Source organism: Lineus longissimus, chromosome 3 (genome assembly GCF_910592395.1).
Source record: "Lineus longissimus chromosome 3, tnLinLong1.2, whole genome shotgun sequence".
Classification (NCBI taxonomy): domain Eukaryota; kingdom Metazoa; phylum Nemertea; class Pilidiophora; order Heteronemertea; family Lineidae; genus Lineus; species Lineus longissimus.
Window position 1 is genome coordinate 2253021 of NC_088310.1, and position 23285 is coordinate 2276305.

A 23285-nucleotide genomic window follows, 5' to 3' on the forward strand; every position below is an offset into this window, starting at 1 on the left:
ACGGACAGAACTAGAAAGGGAATTGACATTCTCTCATGATATGTGATCGTGGACTGGACAAAGAGAAAATTTCAAAACAATACATTTATTTTACATATGTACAGAGATAAATAAGTAAAATATGAGGAACAGTTATAAATATTTATAGTTAGTCAGATTTGTTTGAACATAAAATGGTCAAATATGCCATAAAGTTGATCATCAAGGCTTTCTTTAAAAGGTTGAACGAAATTCAAAGTAGGCCTCCACTTAAATTAGTACATTAGAACACTGGTAACGCAACACGTTTGGTCACCTTTGTCATCAATAAATTTTGAGACCGTCTGTAAATAAAATTATCTCAATGTCTATATCACAGCTTTCTAGTGGCCTAAGTAAATGCCTGGTGTGAATATATTCAATTTCACTCCAGTTATCACAGAATAGATTCAGTCCTTCAGCCTGGTTTGGTAATGGAGTCCATAATTTGCCGTGTTTTGGACTTGAAAATCTGTAAGGTTTGCAGGTTGACTTCGAATATTTGTAAATGCAAAAAATATATAATGTATAAAGTTTCACTGCATATTGAAGTCTTTTGCAAACTCTACCAATTTTCCATGTTTTGCAAGAGATCTGGAATGTCTCAGTTGACAATTGTCCACCGTTTGTATAAATTAATCTCATTTGTTTAATTTGTTGTTCTCCTTCACCAGTCGTGACATTTCGTGCATAGCTTCGTAAAGTCCATCCCCATTAGTTGCTGTTGCTCCTTGGACGTGCCACTTGGACTTCAACTGTCTTAGGCATAGTTTATCTATCAGATCATAGGGACTCATGGCATCTGCAAAATTAAGAATGGGAACATTAATCACCTGTACTTTACAAAATATAATTCATTCTGATCTACTTTTGATTCATTCTGGTCTAAAGGACACTCTTGTGATGTTTTTATAAATAAATTGCTGTTAAGGTTGATATATGTATTCATTACATTTTTTAGCTTTCAGTAAAAAAGTTGACTTACTTGGAAGATCTTGCTTGTTAGCGATAACCACGACTGGTACACCAACCATGTCAGGGAATTCCATAATGCCGAACAGTTCGTCTTTAACTTCTTGGACCCTCGCACAATCGGCACTGTCAACTACAAATACTAAACCTGGAGAGAAAAACATCAGAACATAAATTCTCTAAAATAAATTGTCTCTTTATTGGATAAGCAATGAATTTTCCACTACTCTTTGAAAACTTGAACAACACTGATGCTCCACTCATCATTATAGTAATAGTGATAATAAATGCAACATTTTTACAGCATGCTTTTGTACAATGTAGTTGTTCAAATGCACAACATTTGGGATAATGTCCAGACTCTGGTCAGGTCAATAGCTTTGACAATTTCTGTGGTCTGATGGTCCAAAGTCGGTCTAAAAATCAACTTACCTTCACAGTTTTGATAATAGTGTCTCCAGAGCTGCCTAATTCTCTCCTGGCCGCCAACATCCCAGACAGTGAAGGATACACCCTTGCATGGAGTGACCTCTTCAACGTTAAATCCAATTGTAGGAAGAGTGGAGACGGTCTCATTCAATTTGAGTTTGTATAGGATGGTAGTTTTCCCTAGAGAAGAAAGATGGAAGGGATTAGTGGTTGAAATACATGTATCTGAGATTCTTATGTTAGTTTTATCCTTCATGTCTTCCATGCACTTCTCTTTGGAGCAGATCAGAGGACCGAGTCTTCTTGGTTAGACGTACTGTGAAATGTAGAGGGGAAAAGTTGACTGCTATGTCCTGTACATCAAAGAACCAGCCTTTCGGGCATATGAAATGGTTCTATCCGAATACAAGGACAGTCAGACAGTTGCACCACCAGAATGTCTCACCTCAAATGGTCTTGGTCTGTGGGTTTCAGAAAGTTAACTGTTTTACTTTTAATAACAAAACTGTATAAAGAAATTTGATAAACATGAGCTTTCTTACCTGCAGCATCCAATCCAAGCATGAGGATTCGGGCTGGTCTTCCGGTGCTGAACTCTGACAAGAGTGTGTGTAACTTGCTTAAAAGTAATCCCATCTTTTCTGAAAAATGTTGGAAGTGTCCCTGATTTCAAATGTATGTTCATGTGCTTTCACTTTGGCTCCAAAATGGACTGATGATCTTTTAAGCCACAGCCAGGATTTATATACAGAATACGAAATGTCACCAACATGTTCATTGCAACGTGGTCAGGACTGACAGCTCAGAAGTTAGAAGTTGAAACCATGTGTCAACATACAAGTCATTGAGGCCAGCATTGTTTACATTTGTTGGTGATTCCACGTTGGAGCAAATGACGTCATCAAAATTGCTTCCGCATTAGGGGATTTTCCAGTGATCACGTTCCTTTCCTACAATAATTTGACCTTCTGAGTGATCGTTGCCCTTCCTCCAATATAAGTTTCAAGTTGGATTATGACAGACATCTAATTAACTCATCAGATCATGCTTATTGCCTCTAATTGAGTCTGATTAGATAGCCCTTTTGCAGTTCTCGTCGATTCTCGAAACGACAACGAGAAAATTACGCCATTTTGCCGAAGAGGACGATCAGTCGAATGAAATTACAAAATAGTCAAAATATCCCCTCCTGAATCATTATTCAGCTAGATTTATAGAAATGTCAGAAACATATGGTTAGTGCCCAGTCCGGCATCATTATATTTCCTTTTCATTGCTGCAGAATTGAGCATCCGAACATTTTTTCTGGCACTACGGTCTATCGAAAATCCACTGACTGACATTTTGGTACAAAAATGTACACCATGTATGTACACAGTGCGTGTGTGTTGTGTGGCCTACATCTACATGTACTGAGGATGTAGTAGTATGCATTTTGCATGCACTGTTTTTGAAGAGAAGCCACAGATCGGTTGTAGACATCTGTCAAGGTCTGACATTTTGAATGTGCAGACAAGCACATTTACTTGAGTGAAGTGGCAGTCTTGTCAGACTGACCAGTACTAGTAGTAGTTGTTGAGGAACTGCTGCAGGCCGGCCGGACACTGGCACAGCCACTGGCAGTGGCACTGCACCTACCTGCCACTGCAGCCTAAATGTCTTTTATAAGTTTTAAGAAAAGAAGGAGAGTGTATCCTATGGCAGTGGGTGTGAATTGTAAATCAAATTTTCGCGTAGAATGATAACAACAATCAATCAACGGACAGATCACCTTCACGTAGTTGTGTTGAACTTGATCACAGATCAAATAGACAATCCATCATCTTCAATCTTGTATTCAGTGCGCAAATTTCCAAGCTCTGGAAGAAAAGCTTAGCAGTCTACTTGAATAAGAATTACAAATGACTTGAGTAAGAATTACGAATGACATGACGTTATGCATTTAAAAATCTTTGTTCATTTGCAGACTTCCTATTCAAATTCCTGGTGATTGGGAGTGCAGGAACAGGGAAGTCTTGTATCCTTCACCAGTTCATAGAAAATAAATGTAAGTATCATATCATTTTATATAAATGCTGGGACAGTCCAGGGTCAAACGGTCAAACAGACCCTGTTTTACTGAAAAAGATAATTTTATTATTTGGTGTGAAAAAAGATTTCGTGGGTTTGTTGGCGGAGAGTGGTAGATGCCTGTGACATATCAATATTAATAATTTTTGCTGTTTCAGTCATTTTCAAATCATTTTATCAAGAATTTCTTTCACTGTTTCAGTCAAATCAGACTCGAATCACACAATCGGTGTTGAATTTGGCAGTAAAGTTGTGAATGTTGGTGGCAAGGCTGTCAAATTACAAATTTGGGATACCGCTGGACAAGAACGTTTCAGGTAAGATCTTTCCCCTGTGTAGCCACTCGATGAATCCAGTTCAATGCCCGGACTTTAAAAATAAGTTAAAAGCTATTGCCAATGGCTCATGAAAAACAGAACTCTTAGTATAAGAGTAGATATGCTTATTTCTCTTGCTTGGTAGGGAATCTCCAAGTTTCAGTTGGTTTTGATATCTTGCTACCACTTTATACTAATGTGAAATGTTTATGATTTTCAGGTCGGTTACGAGGAGTTACTACAGGGGTGCTGCTGGTGCTTTGTTAGTCTATGACATCACAAGGTAGGATGCTATTTTATATGTAGTCATTTTGTTTGAAAGTACAGTGCGTTCTGGAGATATTTTGATCCGTCACCTTACTTTACAGGCACGATTTTATATTGACATGACAATGGGTGATATGAATAAAGAGTAGTAAATGCTTTTATCTAAAACTCCATGTACATTTACACTTGGCCTTTCTGTACAAAATTGAAGTAAAAGCATTTGCTAGCCTTATTCATATCACCCATTATTGGCATGTTTGGCGATACCCCTAGTGGTTGTTCCTTGAAACCTTCTACCCTTGGAAAACTAGACTTCTGGGAGCAAAATCCATAGAGCTGCTTATAAGAGGTCAATTGATACTGATAGTGTTATCCTGGTAATCTATAGTGAAAACTTTCTCTTCCAGTCGAGAGACTTACAATGCCCTCACAAATTGGCTGACTGATGCGCGCACATTAGCAAGTCCGAATATTGTGATAATATTAGTCGGTAACAAAAAAGACTTGGAAGATGAGCGTGAAGTGACATTCCTTGAAGCCAGCAGATTTGCACAGGAAAATGGTGAGTTTGAAAGGGGTCCGCTTCTGTTTCCAATTACATAGTGAAGACAATAATGTACTTCACTGTAATTAGAATGTTCATATTGACAACAAGATTTGTGACAACCCTGTGCAAACCACATTGAAATCAGTCTGGTATTTTGGGAGATATCACAAGTCATAGGTGTTTATGAACTCGACTGTACCTTTGAAGAGATATTGTCTTGCCAATCAGCAATCAAACTTGTTTGCCTTTTCAGAGTTGATGTTCTTGGAGACTAGTGCCCTGACGGGTGAAAATGTGGAAGAAACGTTTCTGAAATGTGCAAGATCTATCCTTACAAAAATTGAATCAGGTAAGATTATGATTGCTTTGAAAATTGCAATGTATTATGTGATCCATTCTTGGTTAGTTGGTGCCTGATTTGGTGAAGACATGTTCTTTGACTTGAGGATTCTAAACTGCGGTTTATCTTGGGAGCCTCTTTAAGGGAGGGGGGGGGGCGGTGGCGGGGCAACCAGAATAAATGGAAACAAAGTCACAGTATTAATGAAAAAATACCAAAATACAGTTCACCATCACACAATATCTCCTTTATATGTATGACATATCATTTCAGGTGAGCTCGACCCTGAGAGAATGGGCTCGGGTATTCAATACGGCGATGCATCACTACGGCGATTACGGGACCGAGGTGGCCAGTCATCACAGCGGCGGCCTGATTGTCAATGCTGAAATCTGCTTGATCCAACCAAAACTCTGCAAGGGCGACTTCTTAAAATTAAAATAAACTGCAGTGGTAGTGCTAGCATGAACATTTTATCAGCAATGCCTTTGAGGAAATATAGAAGGCACAAAGATTCTGAAGGATGTTGCTGGGTTCATTTCTATATAAATACTGGATTAGCTGAAGCTGCTGTGACCAAATTATGTGCAGCTTTGGCGAGCATGCCCCTGTAACTGGGGTCAGCATGAGAATGTTTTCTACGAGGATGGTGTTCGATCATAATGTGAACTGTGGAGCCCTTTTGAGTCTTGGCTATAATGGGATTCTCAGCACTTCAAGCAGACTTCACACGATCCGAGTGAAGTGACGTGATCAAAGAAGAACTGGCAGTCATTTGTAACCTAGTGATCAAGAGAGACGTGTTTTATCGAAACGTCTAGAAGGAAGCACAATTTTACTGCATGTGTACTGGAACATTTCATCAGTTGAGACTTACCAACCTAAATTGACATGGCGTGGACTCCTTTTGTTTGCAGTTTATACCATATTTGTGAAAGTGTTCTGACATAATGTAATGAGCAGTTATCAACACTTGGAGTGTCACTGATTGCTTTTGGCATTGACCCCTAATAATCAGGTCAGCCAGATTTGGCTTTTATGAGACACTCTTTATATCCGGACTCCTATCTCTGTCTGATCAGTTGTGTAGCATATGTAATTAGATAAGTTTAAGCTACGGCTGCAAACACAATCTCTCTCAAATCCTCAATCCTGGGCTTTGCATGGGTGCCAAGACATTGTCGTAACATCTCCAGGAGTCTTATCGTGGGAGTCATTCCATGTTGGGACTGCCAAGATACCAAACAATTATAGTGCTGTGCAGTTGTCCTGTTACTGGACTTTCAAGTGGTGTTTCGTTTATTACAAAGTGGGTTTTGTGGGAGATTGAACTTCAAACTCTGCTAGTTGATGTCTTTTTTCATGTTTTAAGTGTGTACACGTAGAACACACTTTGAGGTGTTAACCATCCATAATAATGGGAATTCCATGAAATTAAAATAAGCATAAAATTATCGCATCTAAACCACTCAATTTTAAGGGGTGGCCTAAAATCGTGAAAGCTGTGTTGATGCAGGTGCCAATATTTTGAATCTTTGAACGTACAGTACATGAACATCGTGTTCATGCAGTACATTGCAAGAAGAAAACATTCGTAAGGCATGCCAGTTTTCTAACCCTAAAACTCAACAGACAGCAATTCAAGATTTTGCTTGTGAACTGTTGGTTTCAGCTCTCTGGCCGGGCCTTTAGCTGTTGGGGCTTTATTGAGGGCTGGTCGACCCGTTTGTATAAAGTCATTATTTGGAGTTTGTCTTGTCAGAAATTCCATTTTTGTTGTCTGCCATAACATCTCACTTTGTTTGTGTCTGTAAATAAATAAATGCTATTGTATAATGTGGTCAGGACCTAGCTAAAAGCAATATTTATGTACACAATGCATGTATGTTGCAGCAGTTGCATATTCTTGTGTATTTTCATCGTCATATCATTCATACATGTATGTGTATGTATTGCACTCCGTAATCTTATTTTGAAATTCATGCTATTTGCTCTACAGGCATGTGCCAAGTTGTGTTTTCCAGTGGGTTGTATCATTTGGATAACCTCATGTCAATATCATGAGGGCTAAAGGGAGGCCTTCTTGTTATTTCTCTCCTTTGAGAAAGAATCCACATCTTCAGTACTTCGCTCCTGAGCATGTGTCCAGAATATTGAAAGATTTTCACTATCGACAGTGTGATCTTGGACAGTCTATCTTTTCACTGTCACACTCTATTCAGACTGCACTCATATGAATTGTAAGACTGAATCATGTGCATGTTAGTCGCATTGTGCTAGTGCAATACTAATCGTTTTGATTGACCACTTTATTTACAATTTGAAATGTTTCTTCATGGTGTTGCAGAAAACATAAGATTTGAGTTATCTCTGCATGTGGAAGTTCACTGGTGGACAAGAAAATTCATACAAATTTGGGACCGTTAACCTTTTTAGAATTTCTCCGACCTACAGTCTAAATCAAACTCAGCCATTTCCAGGTTTTTTTCGCGAAGATCTTGTTGTGGCCTAGCAGCAACTTTCCACTTGTTTGTGCGGCCTTGAAGATACATGTACAAATGTAGATCTAGAGTACAAAAAGAATAAAAGTCTGACAAGGACTCAATGCTGTTGGACTTATAATAATTGAGAGGCCCTATAGTTGATTTTGTTGCTTATTTACATTTTGTTACCGTTTTAGTATTTTGTTATCATAAGCCTACTTGATTGTTAAGGACTGTTGAATGACCATTATTACTTATTATAGTAATGATGAAATATAGATCCATACTCTTAATTGGGGACAACCTTCGGGAAAATTGACCGCTCTCCAAGTTCTCCTTTCCATGGTTGTATCAATTGATAAAGTATACCATTGGAGAGGAGAAAGTTTTAATCAAATTAGAACTATAAGGAAAAATGACCACTTTTAACGGCAAGCAACATCACTGACGATGTTCCCAATCAAGTGTACATTGTATGTCAACGTCCTTTGGAAGCTTCCTATTGTGAATGTCCAAACGACTTGTAAATAGATGTATCATACTGGTGTGTCCAAGGTAGTATAGTCATCTTTCAAAACAGTATGTGTATGTAATATATGTAAGATAAATAGATGAATCAAATGGTAAAATCAGAGTCTTGTCCCTTCAATTTTATTCTCTCCATCCGTCTGGAGGGCACACAATAACTCCCATGTTGTGATGACTGCCGTAAGATTAGGTGAATTGAAAAGTCCGGCTTTAACATCCCATCGTATCCTTACTTTGTCGGTTATATCGCACTCGTCATAATGTCGTCTCCAAGTCTCTTGAAAAGACTGTTTAGGCCGAGTCTTCTGTCCTTTGGAGGCTGCAGGACAGACACTGCCAACAGCCACAGCACGCAATGGGTTGGAATACTGAGTTAATTTTGTAATACTGAGGTCAGTATTCTAGCTGTGATATGTGTTACAATTAGCATAAACATGTACTGGAATATACTGAGATGATATATATTTCGAATTAAGATTTCAACCCATTGCAGTGAACCAACTTCAGTGTGTCATCAGATAACCAGCAGGCAGACTGTCCTAAGATAGACTGTCCTAAGTGAGGCGCCGAGTATACAGTAATTGTTAGGTAAAGAAAAGCTCGGTCTCTAAAGTCTGGAGGTCCGGAGTCCGTAACTGTGACGGTCACGAGAGTGGCTTGTCCTTACGGATAGATCGAGAGGGCGGTTTGGGGTTCCGCCGACGGTGCTCGCATGCATTGGTCGTATCCCCGAAACCTTTACAACGCGAACAAAGCTGGTGGCATCCATGACGGTATAGGAATTGACGGTGAGGTAACAAAAAATCTGGTGGCATCCCATGACGGTATAGGAATTGACGGTGAAGGATCTCGTGGCATATCGGATGCGCATCCGATGACGGTAAAGAAATTGACGGTAAAGGATCTCGTGGCATATCGGATGCGCATCCGAAGACGGTAAGGGAATTGACGGTGAAGGATCTCGTGGCATATCGGATCCGAAGACGGTAAGGGAATTGACGGTGAAGGATCTCGTGGCATATCGGATGCGCATCCGAAAGACGGTAAGGGAATTGACGGTAAAGGATCTCGTGGCATATCGGATGCGCATCCGAAGACGGTAAGGGAATTGACGGTGAAGGATCTCGTGGCATATCGGATCCGAAGACGGTAAGGGAATTGACGGTGAAGGATCTCGTGGCATATCGGATGCGCATCCGAAGACGGTAAGGGAATTGACGGTAAAGGATCTCGTGGCATATCGGATGCGCATCCGATGACGGTTTTATATATATTATATAAATTTTAGTTTTACACTATTATGTAAGCTAGTGCAAGCTCTAGTGAGCTCACACAACTGTTTGACAGTCCTGGCTCCTCCATCGTGCTGACAACATGATGAGAGAGATGAGACAGTCACAGCCAGGCAAAAAAAGTCTTGGCTGCTCTGCCAAGTTGTCAACATGGTGAGAGAGATGAGGAAGTCACAGCCAGGCCGAATCAGTCCTGGCTGCTCCACCGTGTTGACAACATGATGAGAGAGATGAGGAAGTCACAACCAGGCCGAATCAGTCCTGGCTGCTCCACCGTGTTGACAACATGATACGAGTGATGAGACAGTCACAGCCAGGCCGCATCAATCTTCGCCGCACTGCCTATAGTTGTTAATATGGCGAGAGAGATGAGACAGTCAGAGCCAGGCCGAATCAGTTCTGGCTGCTCCACCGTGTTGACAATAATTATGGTGAGAGAGATGAGACAGTCACAGCCAGGCCAAATCAGTCTTGGCTGCTCTGCCAAGTTGTCAAGCTGACTTTTGAGGTGCGGGGCTTCTAAATATCACTTGCCTGGGACACAAGCGGATGGTAACAACTCGTTGATTTTCTGTGCTATCCTTCAGAGTTCCCCAAGTCAGGGGTTCGTTTTCTTGAACCTTAGCCATGTCGTAAATCAAGTACTGAAACATTTATCCTCTGTATGCCAGCTGGCATACCCTAGACGATGTAACACGTAATGGAGAAATAAACGTATAAAAGACATATCTGTGTTGGAGAAATAAACGTATAAAAGACATATCTGTGTTCTGGTTCAACTGCTGATCATCACGTGGATGTTCTAACAATCTTTTGTCGCAAGGAGACACTCACTCGATGGAACATAACATGGCGACCTTCAGACACTCTATAAATATAACAATACAATCAAGGCGGGAATGAAGTGCGCAGTTTGAAATTTCAAGCCAGGCAGGTTTGAATTATGTACATCACTGTACTTCATGTACTGTATTTTCAACGGCAATTTAATTGAACACAATGTGAATAATTTAGTCTCGGTTTCGCCTAAAAGAAGGTGATATATTGATAATGTATATGATCATGATTATTAGGAGACCTGTGTGGAAGTTTGCCATAGGCCTGGTGCCTTTAAAGGTATGATAAAGACAGCATTAGTATGCTACCTCATGACCTGGTGCTATTCTCTGATGGACCATGCCAGGAACACTTAAGACAGTGGTAGGTCTCTATAGTCTTAATTCACGTTGCGATTGTCCAAACTCCAAGTGAAAGATAAGTCTTGCTGAAAATTTATTGGAAGGAAATCTTGATCTTGACGTTCCTGAGTTTGACTGACCTTTAGCTTGATCTGTCTCATGATTTCATGATTTTAAATTCAACAACCATTCAATGATTCATTTGGCGGCCACTATCCCGACTGTGGTGTGGCACCCGACTGTAACTGGCATGAAAAGGGGATACGCTGGTTATGGATGTCAGATCGTGGTTCCCTGACCTTTGCAAACAATTTCATTGGACGTAAACCCACGCGGCGACACCAAGGACCGCTGGCTGATCTATTGATATGTTCGTATAGGGTGTCAAAGTCGGAGAGAAGAAGAGCCACTCGTCTCTCGTAGGGGGTTCACTTGGAAGTGTTTGCATTTGTTAGCCTATAAACACAAGATTTTAATCCTTCAGTCTTGGGTTTGGCGGAGAGAACTAATCTTACATAAGTCCCAGAACAATATCATATGTCTTTATGGCAATATTTATTACTGGGACCTAGTACAGTGCCGTTCTATCCAATATTCCTGGGGCTGTTGGAGAGGCTTCTTGTCTAAACAGTGCCATTCTGCCCCCTCTAAGGCATACATTGGTAACTAATGAATTGACTGTGTAATGAAAGCAGGTTAAACACAAGGTGTTTATTCTTCAGTCTTGGGTTTGGCGGAGAAAACTTATCTTACAGAAGTCCCAGAACAATATCATATGTCTTTATGGCAATATTTATTACTGGGACCCAGTACAGTGCCGTTCTATCCAATATTCTTTGAGGCTGTTGATGAGACTTCTTGTTTAAACAGTGCCATTCTGCCCCCTCTAAGGCATACATTGAACTAATGAATTGACTGCGAAATGAACGCAGTTGAACACGATGTGAATAATTCAGACTCGGTTTCGTCGAAAAGAAGGCGATATGTTATTATTTGATAATGTATGACGGAGATAAGTAGGAGACCTTGTGTGGGTGTTTGATCCAACATACTTTGATGTGATTGGAGATGGAAGTTTGCCATAGTGCCTTTAAAGGTATGATAAAGACAGCATTAGTATCATGCTACCTGGTGCTATTCTGATGGACCATATTGCCAGGAAAACGTAAGTGGGCAGGTCTCTATATTCTTAATTCACGTTGCGACTGTCCAAGTGAAAGGTAAGTCTTGCTGAAAATTTATTGGAAGGAAATCTTGATCTTGACGTTCCTGAGTTTGACCATTAACTTGATCTGTCTCATGATTTCAGAGGTGACTGACCCCTCGGCCCATGAGATGTGAAAGCGAGAATGATGAGTGCCAGTCTTCAGAATGACGAGGTGGCAGTGCCCAGTTTAAGCAGGTAGAATGCAGAACTTGTGTAACAAAATACGACTCAGATCCACCTGATGATTGTATATCCATAGCAGGCTAACGAAACATCCCTTCCATCTTGACCCTCAAATGTATTGACATCACTCAGCTTCGAGACAACGCTACGGAGACAATAGCGCTGGAAGTTCAGTACGGACTCTTCGGATCGATACCCCAGGGTTATAACTGCAATTTGTGCAGAACTGAGTGGCACGCAAGAAAAGCACAGTGGAAAAAATTCACATACGAGATTGAGACTGGTCTTAGGGCACAACAATTAGGCTTTTGAGACATTCCCTATAATATCGATGTATCTTATTTCATTTTCAGGGCCATGGAACAACTCTTCCCTCCGTGAAAAGACCTCCCTGGAAACAGAAATAAATCTGGGCCAAGTCTCAGTAGAACCATACCTTAACCCGTCGCCACCAACCAGGGAAGGACACTTTCCAGTGGTCTTTCCATTCTGCTACACTAGGATACGAATCCTATCAAACTGGAGCGCCACCTGTTCACAAATGTAGTGCCTTCATAGCTTTTTGTTAGAAATATCATTTTGTAAAACCTATTAGTGATTTTTAAATACCGACAGATGAAGATACCAGTTCAATTCATTCCAGAACAATCGGCAGCAAGTGTGTTGTCGCACCACTTTCGCTGTCACAATCACATCAACATTATCAGGATGATCAGGTCACAGATCGCCGATACTTCAGGGGAGACGGGGGGGGGGGAACTCTGGTATAAAAGCAGAAAATTTCCCCTGGAAAAAGTGTCCGGGCCTATTGTATTCAGTCGGATTATGCTATAAATGGTTCTGTACAAGATGCCATGACCGCCAATAGCCCCAGATTAAAGTGAGGGATAGAATGCTTGGTTCGCGGACATTCTATCCCCGGCTGTAGAAACTCCCAGAAAAAGTTGTAAATTCTACTCTAATAATTTATTTTTCAATAAAGATATCAAAAACAAGATCGTGTTATTTGTCATCCTCTTCTCCTCGGTGACCCTTGACGTCGCCAATTTGATTGGCCGACCATAAAGTTATGGAACGACACTTTTTTAGAAGGCGTTCCGTCCTCTCAATAGAATCTTTGGCAAGAGTACATGGGCAGTATCTAAAACCACATATCACATGCCCACTAGGGCCCATATCCATAGGTGCTTGAGATCAAGGCTTGAATGGGTAGTGTGGAATATAGGAAAGAAGACCAAGCTCTGGTCTTTTCGGAGATTATGTTGCGGACATCTTGAAGGCAGCCACGGCCAATGTGGAATTAGTTCATAGAGGTTTATCAACAAATAAATTCTGATATCGGGAAGTTCAGATTTGTCTTGATTAAAGTCGGTTTTGCCGCAAAACTTTGGGTTCTATATTGATAATGATGAGCATACTAAGTCAAGTATGGTTTGATCATTATATCTTATAATCAGTCAATCTCGTCATGTACTTGACACTGACTAAATCTAGATAGCATCCCAGTTGTCAAGCAAGCTCGCGAGATTGTTTGAGACTTCATGACTTGGGGGGGGCCTAGGCCTATACATGCTATGACATGTATGATGCTGAGTATACATGGTTGCAGCTGTGTATTTTGTCAGTGGTACCTCAGGCATTGATCAGGGCATGAAAATGATAACAATGAGACGAATTGGAAAGGTAGGCTATATGCTCTCGTTGCTCCAACAGCTTGCATGTAATAGGCCTATTCATTATTGGCCGTGGCCGTGGGCGTGGCATGGCTGATTGATATCATTGTCATTATGTCAGCTGCGACATCAAACTTAACTGACCCTTCCATATATTTCTCTCAGATTGATGAAAAGCTAGCTGATTGGGCTTAGTCGCCCTAACTACAGCTTCCTGAGAGTGAGATCAGTCAAAATGAAGAAATCTAAAGCTGGCAAGAAGGCTGCTCCTGCACCTGGTCCAAGTCGTAAGGCGATCACATTTCCATTGAACCAAGCGCAGCAAAACTTGGGCCCGTATGAGCATGCCCTTCCACCAGTGCCGGCAAGGGTTCCAGCAGCAGTGAGAGGAGAGCAGCCAAACAATGACCAGGGTCCAAGTCCAGAGAACACACTGATGGAATTGAAAGATTTTGAAATGGGTAAAAACATTTAGATTACATAATTATCTAGTATTTTCATAGATTATCAGATCACGATCGATTAAGCCTGAAATCATTTGACACAGAAAGCAATGAAATACATTGTAGTATTACAGAGCCTTGAAAACTAAGTTATTTTCACTAGTCTTGGCAATATTTTGTCTTCCGGGTTTCATACTGTTTGTGGCATTCATTAGCCAGGACTAAATTCGATTGAGAAAAAAACAACATATACCAATGTACTGATATGCTTTTTCATATTTCTTCAGCCAAGAACACTGTGGACAATCAGAAAGACCGATTGAGCATCCTAGAAGAAGACAGTACAGCAATGAATGTGGTGGAGAAACCTAGTGGTGTGAGCTCAATGACCTTTAAAAAAACATTGCTAAAACCAAGTAAGTTTAGACTAGAACACATCTTTTGGTGGAGAAGGTATTTTAACACGGCTTTGTGTCATCTAGATCTTAGGGAAGTGCAGTGAATGAACTGTAAAAATGATCAAATGATTAATATTTCTCTTCCAGTGATGCGAAAAACAACTGTAAGAAATACACCTCAGAGGCTGATGGATGCTCCGCTTGAACCAGGTAATGTCTTTCATCGAATGTTTGTCTGTTACTGTTGTCCAGCTGTTATGGACTGCCACGTGAAGGACATTTAGATTGTCCCAAAAATCAAATTTTTTGACCGCCCTCTTCACTTGTCAAAACCATGTCCCATAGCACGGGTATTTCATGACGTTGGAGCTGCCTGATGTAGGAGTCATCAATAGAGAAGCAATGCGTCACAACCAATGTAATGTTGCTGTTACATGGACAGTAGATCGCAATGTTCGATCGTGGAACAGTCACTTGAATAAAAACCATCAGAATTTTCCCATCGTAGTCCCACTGATGAGCCTATGCGATGCAAAACTAATTAAAAGTTTGATTGAACTTACTAGCTCGTTGATCCATTTCTGTCAATTTTTCAGTTCAGTTAAACTTCAATAACTTGTTTGGGAAGTTTAACGTAAAAGACTATTATCCTGTTCACCAGATTACAGTGAGTATCAATTACCGTCGCACACTCGGGGCAATTGCTGTGGTCAATGTAAACCCCTACTCAAAGATCACCACTTATTAAGGGTGAATTATTGTAGAATATAGAGTCAATAGTTTTTGTTCCACCCGTCTAATCCCTGTCAATTACAGAAATGAGTTGTGTCAAATACTCTCATCCATTTTAGTAAAGAGATACAGTATAACCTCTCTATTAAGGACACCCTCGGGACTGACAAGTGCTGTCCTTAATAGAGAGGTGTCCTGATAAGAGAGGTCAAATTGAATGAAAACAACCAATTTAGGACCAAAACTAGTGTCCTCCAATAGAGAGGTTGTCCTTAATAGAGAGGTGTCCGCTAAGGGTGGTTCCACTGTACTTACAGTCAGTGTAAAGAAGCCGCTGTGGCTTAATGATACATTGTTCATTAATTTGTACCATGTTGATATCGTCAAAGTTCTCTTCATAAAGGTTCCTTTTCTTATTCTTACCAGAGCATCTTGAAAGTCGACTCTACACGTTACATCAAGAGCCTATATCTTGATGGGATTGATCAGCTGACCGATTTATTCTTTCGCTGCCTCCTTAACGAATCTGAAAGCACGGACTACAGCCCTGTGATCACTGACGTCTCTCTGCAGGGATGCACCGGCATCACAGACAAGGGTATTGATTGGATGGCAAAAGCACTGGGCAAGACACTTCATTCGGTGAGTTTTTCGCAGCCATGGTGCTGTTGCGGCTCGGGTCTTTGACTAGCAGTCATGGGGTCCCCGGTTATTTCCCTCTGTCGGAGTGAGACTATAGGCACGTCTCTTTGCCTAAATGCCTTACTGCATCCAATTGTACATGAGTGGGCAGCTCATATCAGTTCTTATGAAAGACTTCAGGATAGACCGGACTTCAAGTGTAAAGTCAGATGATATTCTTCACTGTTGTTATTAAATATAGACACAAAAATTTGGCAGTTTACATTATAGCTTTTACATTCAACTCGACTCACCATTGTGTTTTAAATTTTGCTTAGATATGTCTCACCGGCTGCCGGATAACATCACAAGCCGTCGTCTACTTATACAACAACATCAATAAAGAGAGTCAGGAGGACCAAATGATCAGGCTGGAAATTGCCGGCACCAAAGTGGATTTTGTGCCGGTGCAGAGGCATTGGTTCAAAATGGCCAAGTTCTTGACCTATGGGTGTCCACTTGTCTTGCCTGTAATAGGGGATGTCATGGAGTTAGGTAATTGTGAAACTTATTTCCATCGTAGGTTCAAATTGCATTCAGCTCACCTCCAAAATCATTGAGACCCTGCGGGATCATCTCAAAATTGCTTGATGCAATGAGGTCTTTTTCTATTCTCTGGCTTCATCCAAATTGTTTCTTTCATCGTTTTAAGGGGAGGGGGCGGGATTCAGAAGGAGATGAAATAATTTCATCAATGTGTAAAAAGGCCTCATGACTTTGGTCTTTCTCTTTGTTCTTCCAGTGAAGGAAGGGGCCCAGCTGCCCCTCCAGACCTACAAGGCAGTGATCATCAGGGATGACGGCGTCAAGATGAGTGTGACAGAATTTGTATTCACTCAGACATTGAATTTACAGAATGTGCAACCCTTGACCATCTGCCCTCAGTGGAAACATACCAATGGGTCATTCTATAACTTCATAGAAAGCGACGAGGTAAGACTTTATTTTCTTCTTCAACGTTTGCCCTCAATGTGAATCGCTGCTGTTTGGGGCCTAGTATGGCTGAGTTGAAAATGTTTCCTTCTTGAGGCAATTTGACTGATACAAACTGTAATAATTATCTCTCCAGGATATATCCAATCTGTTCATCAGTGAGCGAGCACTGTTTATCATTCCCTACAATAGTGATGAAGACGTCACAACTGCTGAGGAAGCCATCGTGAGGAAAATCATTCACGTATTATCAAGAGTAAGTCGTAGCCTTTCTTAGGCCTCAGAATGGGATGTCGGCAGCCTGCGAGACAGGGTTGGCTCTCACTAGGGTCTGATGGCAGTGTCAAATGATGTAAATAACTTCTTCTGTTGAAACATGGTCCCGTACGTGAAGTCGTTTAAGCCCCCTTCGTCTCTGTTCATGTTGGACGTCTCCAAACCCAAATAAACTCCTTCAGCCTGTGAAGGTATCAATAGGTTTTCCATTTGACGACCACCATGGGATTATATGATTGGTTTGGACTACGTGGTCTTGAGTGGTCATGAAATGTCAGGGTGAGGGTCATTGGCATACCTGTAACGTAATCCTGAATCTCATGTCAATGCTCATCCCTTCAGGTTCCACACGCTGTGGTTATTCTGCTGAGGATTGGGAAGGGAAACTTGAAGTCTAATGCTTCAGACATCCCAGACAGAGTCAAGGCAGCTTTGAAGAAAATCAGGGAAGAACTTGAGACAGAAACAAAGGAAATCTTAAAGTGAGTTAATTTGGGATATGTTTTGCCACTTTTTCCTCTTCTCAGTAGCAAGCCACCTGATGCCTGCTATGGTGGCACTGGAAAAAGTACACTGATGAACACATGTCGTCAGTTACCTGTGCCGCTGTCAAACTATTCTGTATGTGAGATTATGCAAGACTCTATATTCTATTTCCAGCAATCTAGCTTCCCAGACATCGTTTGAAAAGCAGCAACAATCCAGCAATGCATTTGCCATGATCGACACCATTGACAATGTTCACCTGATTCCTGTTGATCTGGATACTGCTACTAAACAGGTATGATGATCTAGTGCATGTGCACAGACCTGATTTGTAACAGTCTTGCAGAGATATCCGATGAAATTAGTTTTGTGTGGCAGCCGGGCGGTTTCAACTGAAGGTTCAAGTATATTTTTTTCTTTATTTTTACAGAAGTTGTGGTGTGTTTCCTTGAATTGGATGGTGATGTTTTCATTCATAGGTTTGAGATCCAACACTATTTTGCAACAACATTCTGATACACTTTATATGATTTAAGGTACCCCTGGAGTTTGAAAAGGCGCTGGACCAATTTGAGGAGAAGATCAACAAGTTCTACCCGCAGTATGAGCAAGTAGTCAAAGCATTCTTCGACCTCGCAAACAAAGTTGACCGCAAGGTCGGCATCGAGAACGCTACTTCGATGGCCAAGGTGTTGACCAAGACCAAACTTCTCCATGGCAATGAGGATACCTACCTGCGAGCTCTCAATCTCATGCATTTAATGGTAATGGTCCAGGCCCTCAGTATTCAAGTCAATTCCTGGACAACCTGGGTTGGGATAGCCTACTCCATGGTACTACTGTAATACTCCCAGATCGAGAGGGGAGCTTGAATATGTATGTACCGGCCAGTAGCTAGAGGTAATAAAGTGGCTGAAACAATAGATAAAGCTCAATTGCAGAATTTCAACGAAATAATTCATATACCTCCTCTCGCCACCCAGCCAAAATGGTTGTGTCAGTCTGTGTACTTCTTGGCATATTCACAATTTGAGATTTTGTCCTAAAGACTGTTTCTACCTTGCTTTCAAAGATGATGCTCAACGCTTTTTCCTGAATGATTGCAGGGCAAGATCCTCTACTTCCCCGACCAAGGAACAGACGGCAAGCTGGTGACGGATCTGCAGTGGTTTGGCAAAGTCCTCAATGTCATCTTGACCAAACCTCAGGAGACAGCCAAAGGACGCTTGATGTGTGTCACACCGCAGACTAGTCTCTGGTCCCCAAAGTCTCTCAAGGACGCCCTCAAGACCATGGTACAGGATGCAGATGTAAGTGTAGAGAACAAGAAAAATGGCAATTTTGGCATAGCTGATTGAAGTTACGTTCTGTTCAGACATCGTTGGACCATTGTCACATTTTAGCTAAATATTTTTGTTTCCCTGCTCTCTTGTCAAAGCAGATTTAGTACTGACTGTATGACTGCCTTTAGAAATGGACATTTGTGTTCAACCTTGTCTTTTGTATTGTTTCAGACTCTGAAAGAAGTAACTGATTTACTCGGCAAAGAAGGCATGGTCTACAGCCGTCACTTCCACTTTGTGTGTCATCACCTCCCAAAACATACTCACATGCCTTTTGTAAGTGTATTTGTACTTTCTGAAAGATTGATCTGTTCATTCTTGTGGAATTTCCACCCTTTTCAGAATGCTGAAGTAAAATCGGGGATATTGATTGCAAACTCAGGCAAAATGTTTATTGAAAGAGGCCTGCATCTTTAGTTATTTGTGGTCAGAGTTTGTCTTTTTGCAGAACTGATCAGAAAGGTGTAAAATGAGACTCTGCTACTTTTCTCCTATTCTTTGTAGGAACACTACTGGAAAAATCAAAACTCGTCAAAAGACAGCACTGCAGTCTACACCTACACGTTCTCCCATACCATACCAGCGTGCGTCCTGTTCAAGGTGTTTGAATATTGCGTCAAGTTGAGACCGCCAGCCGTTGTGTGGAGGAGGGGCATTCTCATCCAAGAGGGAGGTGTTGACTGTCTCATCAGGATGGCTCAGGATAAGAAAAGTAGGTCTCTATTCAATAGAATTGTTTTTAACTTGATAACTGAGACTTTCTCTCGCATGCTTTCGAGTTCTGCTGAATGTTTGGTCATGTGATCTTGTCTGTGGTTGTAATGGTGTAAGTTGGAGGTTGAAGTTCAAGGTAAGGCCTGCCCCCCCACGCACCCTCATTCGTGACTCGAGAAAGCAGTTTCAGTCTGTGAGATTGTTTTGTCGGCCTCCATTTGAGAGTGGGTCTACGCCATCTGATACGACACCGGCATTGAAATGATTTAGAGATCACAACCTCAGGGGACTGGTTTTCTCCTGGATTCCTGTACAAATGGCAAGCTTACCATATACAGATCAACCCAACAGAAAGACTTTTCTCTTTCCAGGTATAGTGGTGTGCGGCAGGACCTTTCCGATACCAGACATTTCCAACAACAAACAAGCAGACGTTATCCTTGATTGCCTCTGGAGTTCAGTAAAACAATATAAACTCATTGTTGATTACTGTCTCTTCAAAGTCTTCAAGCTTTATGCCAAGGTAAGAATTTGTGTTTTTTATACAGTTTGCCCCCAAAAAATGCAACTGATGAACATGTCGACATAATTCAAAATCATTTAGATATCATCTCCCGATTTTGTGCTCGTTTGTCATTGAATTGACTCTTTGTAAGACTTGCACACCAAGTTTCAAGGCTGGGGCTGAATTAGACTTGCATTTTCTTTCAGGTCTCAAGGGAAGTATTCAACATCCACAGTTCAATTGATGCAACAAATCCAGTTGTTAAAGGTAAATTGTCTGTTAACTCATTCAATGCCAGGCCTAGGTTGACCTTTGCACATTCTGATCTTGTTTGATAATTCTCCAATCCGAAGGTGAGAAACCATGTACCGATGACCTCTCTTTCTGTAAGATTAGGGATTGAGAAGATGTTAAAGGCCTATGCCTCTCTTTAAAAGTTAGGAATTTGGAACTAAAATTAGAAAATTTCAAATTGCGTAATGATATAAATTTCCACATTGCCTTGTGTAGACAGATACATGTATTCAAATACTATAGATGCCAAGTTTCAGCAAATTTGCATGCATGACAGACGTCATGTTTTCAAATGAATGACTTGAATACCTGTGTCATTTTCTGCTATTGTTAATGTTTCAGGGACATTCCCAAATGTTGTTCCTTATCATCACGTCATCCACGACACTGTCGACCAACAGATCAAAGCAAGTTGCGAATGGTGTGGAATGCTGGGAGACAATATCGAGTCGTTGTGGGTGAGTTTTGAAAATAACCCAGGTGCAGCTCCCGTAGTTTGTCATCATCACCCTACAATCTCTTTCTCAAAGAGGTTATTTTGAACATTTACCATCAAATTGAAACCAAGCTGGTCTTTGTGTTTGCTGCAATCAAAACAATGGCTTATAGTATTTTCCACTGCAAACTAGAATGTGACAAAGCCACGTCAGTAGGATCGTCACAATAGATGAATCTGGCAAAATTTGGGAGTGAAATTTCCAAGAAATCATATATTGGCACAAAGGATCTGAGAGTATTCTTGATCATTTCTATGCATGTACAGAGGATGCACCAGGAACTCCGACCAACATTCCACTGTCAGCACGTGAATGTCATCGATGATCAGAACCTCAACGTGTACCGACTGAATGGTGAGGCCGACATTATATCGTCTGCTTGCATGACGCCGTACGAGTTTAGCCATTTTGATGTCATCTTGATGGAGTCATGTGACTTGCTTGGCATTGGCATAAGGTAAATCGGCAGTTTATTTTTCAATTGTACCAATCTGAATGGCCTTGTTTGTAAGACGTCTGCCTTGTCGTCGACAGTTTGAGCTCCGAGTTAATTCAGTTCCTCAAAGGAAAGATTGGACCATCTCATTTAACACCCCTCACAGTGAGGCCGTTATAATCCTCTTTGACTGACTCTCTTTCAAATTTCAGATCTTGGCACAAGAATCCCGGTTTTGAGGTCTTCATTGTTGGGTGGAAAGTGTTAATCTCGAAAAACCACGGCCCACACAAGGTTCAGTTTGCTCTACCTGCGGTGCAAAGAACACAGAAGGGGGACACGATCAGGATTGCTCTTATGGAGGGGACAAAGGTAAGTTTAAACACACTGTGGCACATAGACTGTCGTCTGTCAATACTGTTGTTTGTATTCTACTTGATGTTGTGTTCTTACTTTCCAGCCAGATGAGTACGTCTTGGCGGTTTTGAACAACGGCATTCTTCTCTTCGACATGAAGGTCCCAAGAGATGATTACGTTCCATTGATTAAGCACAGTCCCCAAGGCTCCTCGTCAGCGAACATGGCCGAGTGTGTTGTGGACATGTCACTTGCTCCGGTAAGTTTTGCTGAATATTTGCTTTTGAAGACCTTGCTGCATTATCTTGACATATCAACAGTATTTGTAACAAAGCAAGCAAGCTTCAACATGCTGATAATCTCACACACCCTTCTCATTAAAGTAGTTGTAAGAATGACACTCTCTTTTGTCTTTTTGTATTCAGAAGTGGCAGACGCCATATCCTACAAAGGGTATTAAGATAAAGGATCTCGATCTGAAGAAGAACGAGGAAGAGATAGTCAACAGAAAGGTGGAGCTGCTGGTGAATCTGCCTGATGGGAGCCCTGGGGTCTTCCCAGCTACGATATGTAAGTTACAGCATTGATCAAGTAGTTTGTGCCACTATGTCTTGCTAAAAAGTCTGTTCCTGTCATGCATTTGTGAGCAGTGCAGCCAACCAGTCACACGTCCCCTCTGGATGGTGCCATTCAAAGTTACACTGACATCTCACACCCTTTTGATGTCCCTCCAAATTCAGATTACGGGGCTTCATATTGCTTTTTTCATTGCAGCTGGTTAGTTAAGCTGGATTATATCAATTGCTTTAAAATATAACTGCTTGTACACTCTTCTAGCCGGACTTCACGCAGATGGCAACTCCACCATGGTCGAAGTAACTGTGGACATGATGGTTAACTCGAAGCCAAAGTCAGTTGGCCTCGATAGTCTCCGGCCTGTTGGTTACACTGAAACTTGTGATAAGAATGTGATGGATGAATGCAGGCATCTCATAAGTATGTTTACGTCTATCTCGCTCAGTTGAAAATGTACTATTATGACATTTGATTACTGGTGTGCTACAGCGTTTTAAAGCTCCATTGTCTTATCTAGCACTTTACTAGGGCCTGGTCGAAGTAACTGATCCCCACAGCAAGTTACTACAAGATAAAATGGCAGGTGATTTTGATATTTGGTAAAAGATGGCAGACGATCCTGCTAATGCAGTCGTTTGGCAAAAACATTACAGATAATCAATGAACTTGAAAGCAAGTGACAAATGTGGTCAATTAGGCAACGACTGACAAAGCCATTTGATTGGTTCATTTGGCTTATCCATACGTCACCTTCTATAATCCAATAACTCTCAATTCCCATTCCTTGTTTTCTTCTCTAGTCCATTTGGATGGTAAGCATTTTTTTAAAGTTCTGCTGGTGGCGGTATTTGGCTTTCAAATCGCTCATTCAAGCATGGTTCTATGCACTCCCTTGAAGTGGAGAGAAACTGCTTAATGCTGCTTATTGCTGCTTAAGATTGCTATTGTCTTGGCGTCTGCTAGCAATGGCCCCGTGCTCAACCTGCTGTACATTCAATGCATTGTGGCAGACCTATACGTGTTACCTTATGTCGTGGCACATTGAACTGCAAAAGCGTTTAGTCATACCAAGCGGTAAACATTAATACCAAAATAGTTAATATTCAGTGC

The 23285-nt window shown here is 41.2% G+C and overlaps 4 protein-coding genes across 4 annotated transcripts in view; 3 read left to right on the forward strand and 1 right to left on the reverse strand.

Annotated features, from left to right (window-relative positions):
* Positions 1-1325, forward strand: part of LOC135485346 (uncharacterized) — a 28220-nt gene extending 26895 nt beyond the window's left edge. The window contains exon 5 of the transcript XR_010446556.1: positions 1315-1325. The gene's annotated coding sequence lies outside the window, so the exon portion shown is untranslated. The remainder of the gene's footprint in view (positions 1-1314) is intronic.
* Positions 19-2256, reverse strand: LOC135485348 (ADP-ribosylation factor 1-like). The gene is made up of 4 exons (XM_064767250.1): positions 1962-2256; positions 1423-1599; positions 1004-1138; positions 19-820 (listed from the first exon to the last, which is right to left on the reverse strand). Exons 1-4 carry the CDS (start codon positions 2053-2055, stop codon positions 660-662), a joined length of 567 nt encoding a protein of 188 aa, XP_064623320.1. The 5' UTR covers positions 2056-2256; the 3' UTR covers positions 19-659.
* Positions 2257-2434: 178 nt separating this feature from the next.
* Positions 2435-8075, forward strand: LOC135485347 (ras-related protein Rab-4B). The gene is made up of 7 exons (XM_064767249.1): positions 2435-2654; positions 3386-3466; positions 3692-3806; positions 4027-4089; positions 4481-4635; positions 4874-4969; positions 5234-8075. Exons 1-7 carry the CDS (start codon positions 2639-2641, stop codon positions 5347-5349), a joined length of 642 nt encoding a protein of 213 aa, XP_064623319.1. The 5' UTR covers positions 2435-2638; the 3' UTR covers positions 5350-8075.
* A 5088-nt stretch (positions 8076-13163) lies between these two features.
* On the forward strand, positions 13164-22624 carry LOC135484570 (uncharacterized). Its single transcript, XM_064766174.1, has 23 exons — positions 13164-13257; positions 13670-13965; positions 14235-14363; positions 14493-14555; positions 14942-15012; positions 15504-15719; positions 16037-16253; positions 16501-16691; positions 16828-16947; positions 17310-17449; positions 17628-17748; positions 17990-18217; positions 18560-18763; positions 18968-19072; positions 19301-19508; positions 19882-20033; positions 20222-20282; positions 20652-20767; positions 21073-21263; positions 21455-21614; positions 21703-21858; positions 22025-22169; positions 22437-22624. The coding sequence occupies exons 2-23, from the start codon at positions 13740-13742 to the stop codon at positions 22622-22624; spliced, it is 3408 nt and encodes a 1135-aa protein (XP_064622244.1). The 5' UTR covers positions 13164-13257; positions 13670-13739.
* The last annotated feature ends 661 nt before the right edge of the window (positions 22625-23285 follow it).

What these genes read in the sequence shown, in the direction of transcription:
- LOC135485348 (XM_064767250.1), bottom strand. Translation starts at nt 2,055, where the DNA reads ATGGGATTACTTTTAAGCAAGTTACACACACTCTTGTCAGAGTTCAGC. An exon ending in CTATTATCAAAACTGTGAAG is followed by an intron (nt 1,139 to 1,422) that starts GTAAGTTGATTT and finishes TTTTCTCTCCAG; the next exon opens with GTTTAGTATTTGTAGTTGAC. An exon ending in TAACAAGCAAGATCTTCCAA is followed by an intron (nt 821 to 1,003) that starts GTAAGTCAACTT and finishes TTAATTTTGCAG; the next exon opens with ATGCCATGAGTCCCTATGAT.
- LOC135485347 (XM_064767249.1), top strand. An exon ending in CAGATTTGCACAGGAAAATG is followed by an intron (nt 4,636 to 4,873) that starts GTGAGTTTGAAA and finishes TTGCCTTTTCAG; the next exon opens with AGTTGATGTTCTTGGAGACT. An exon ending in CCTTACAAAAATTGAATCAG is followed by an intron (nt 4,970 to 5,233) that starts GTAAGATTATGA and finishes ATATCATTTCAG; the next exon opens with GTGAGCTCGACCCTGAGAGA.
- LOC135484570 (XM_064766174.1), top strand. Translation starts at nt 13,740, where the DNA reads ATGAAGAAATCTAAAGCTGGCAAGAAGGCTGCTCCTGCACCTGGTCCA. An exon ending in TGGGCAAGACACTTCATTCG is followed by an intron (nt 15,720 to 16,036) that starts GTGAGTTTTTCG and finishes AATTTTGCTTAG; the next exon opens with ATATGTCTCACCGGCTGCCG. An exon ending in ACAATATCGAGTCGTTGTGG is followed by an intron (nt 20,768 to 21,072) that starts GTGAGTTTTGAA and finishes ATGCATGTACAG; the next exon opens with AGGATGCACCAGGAACTCCG.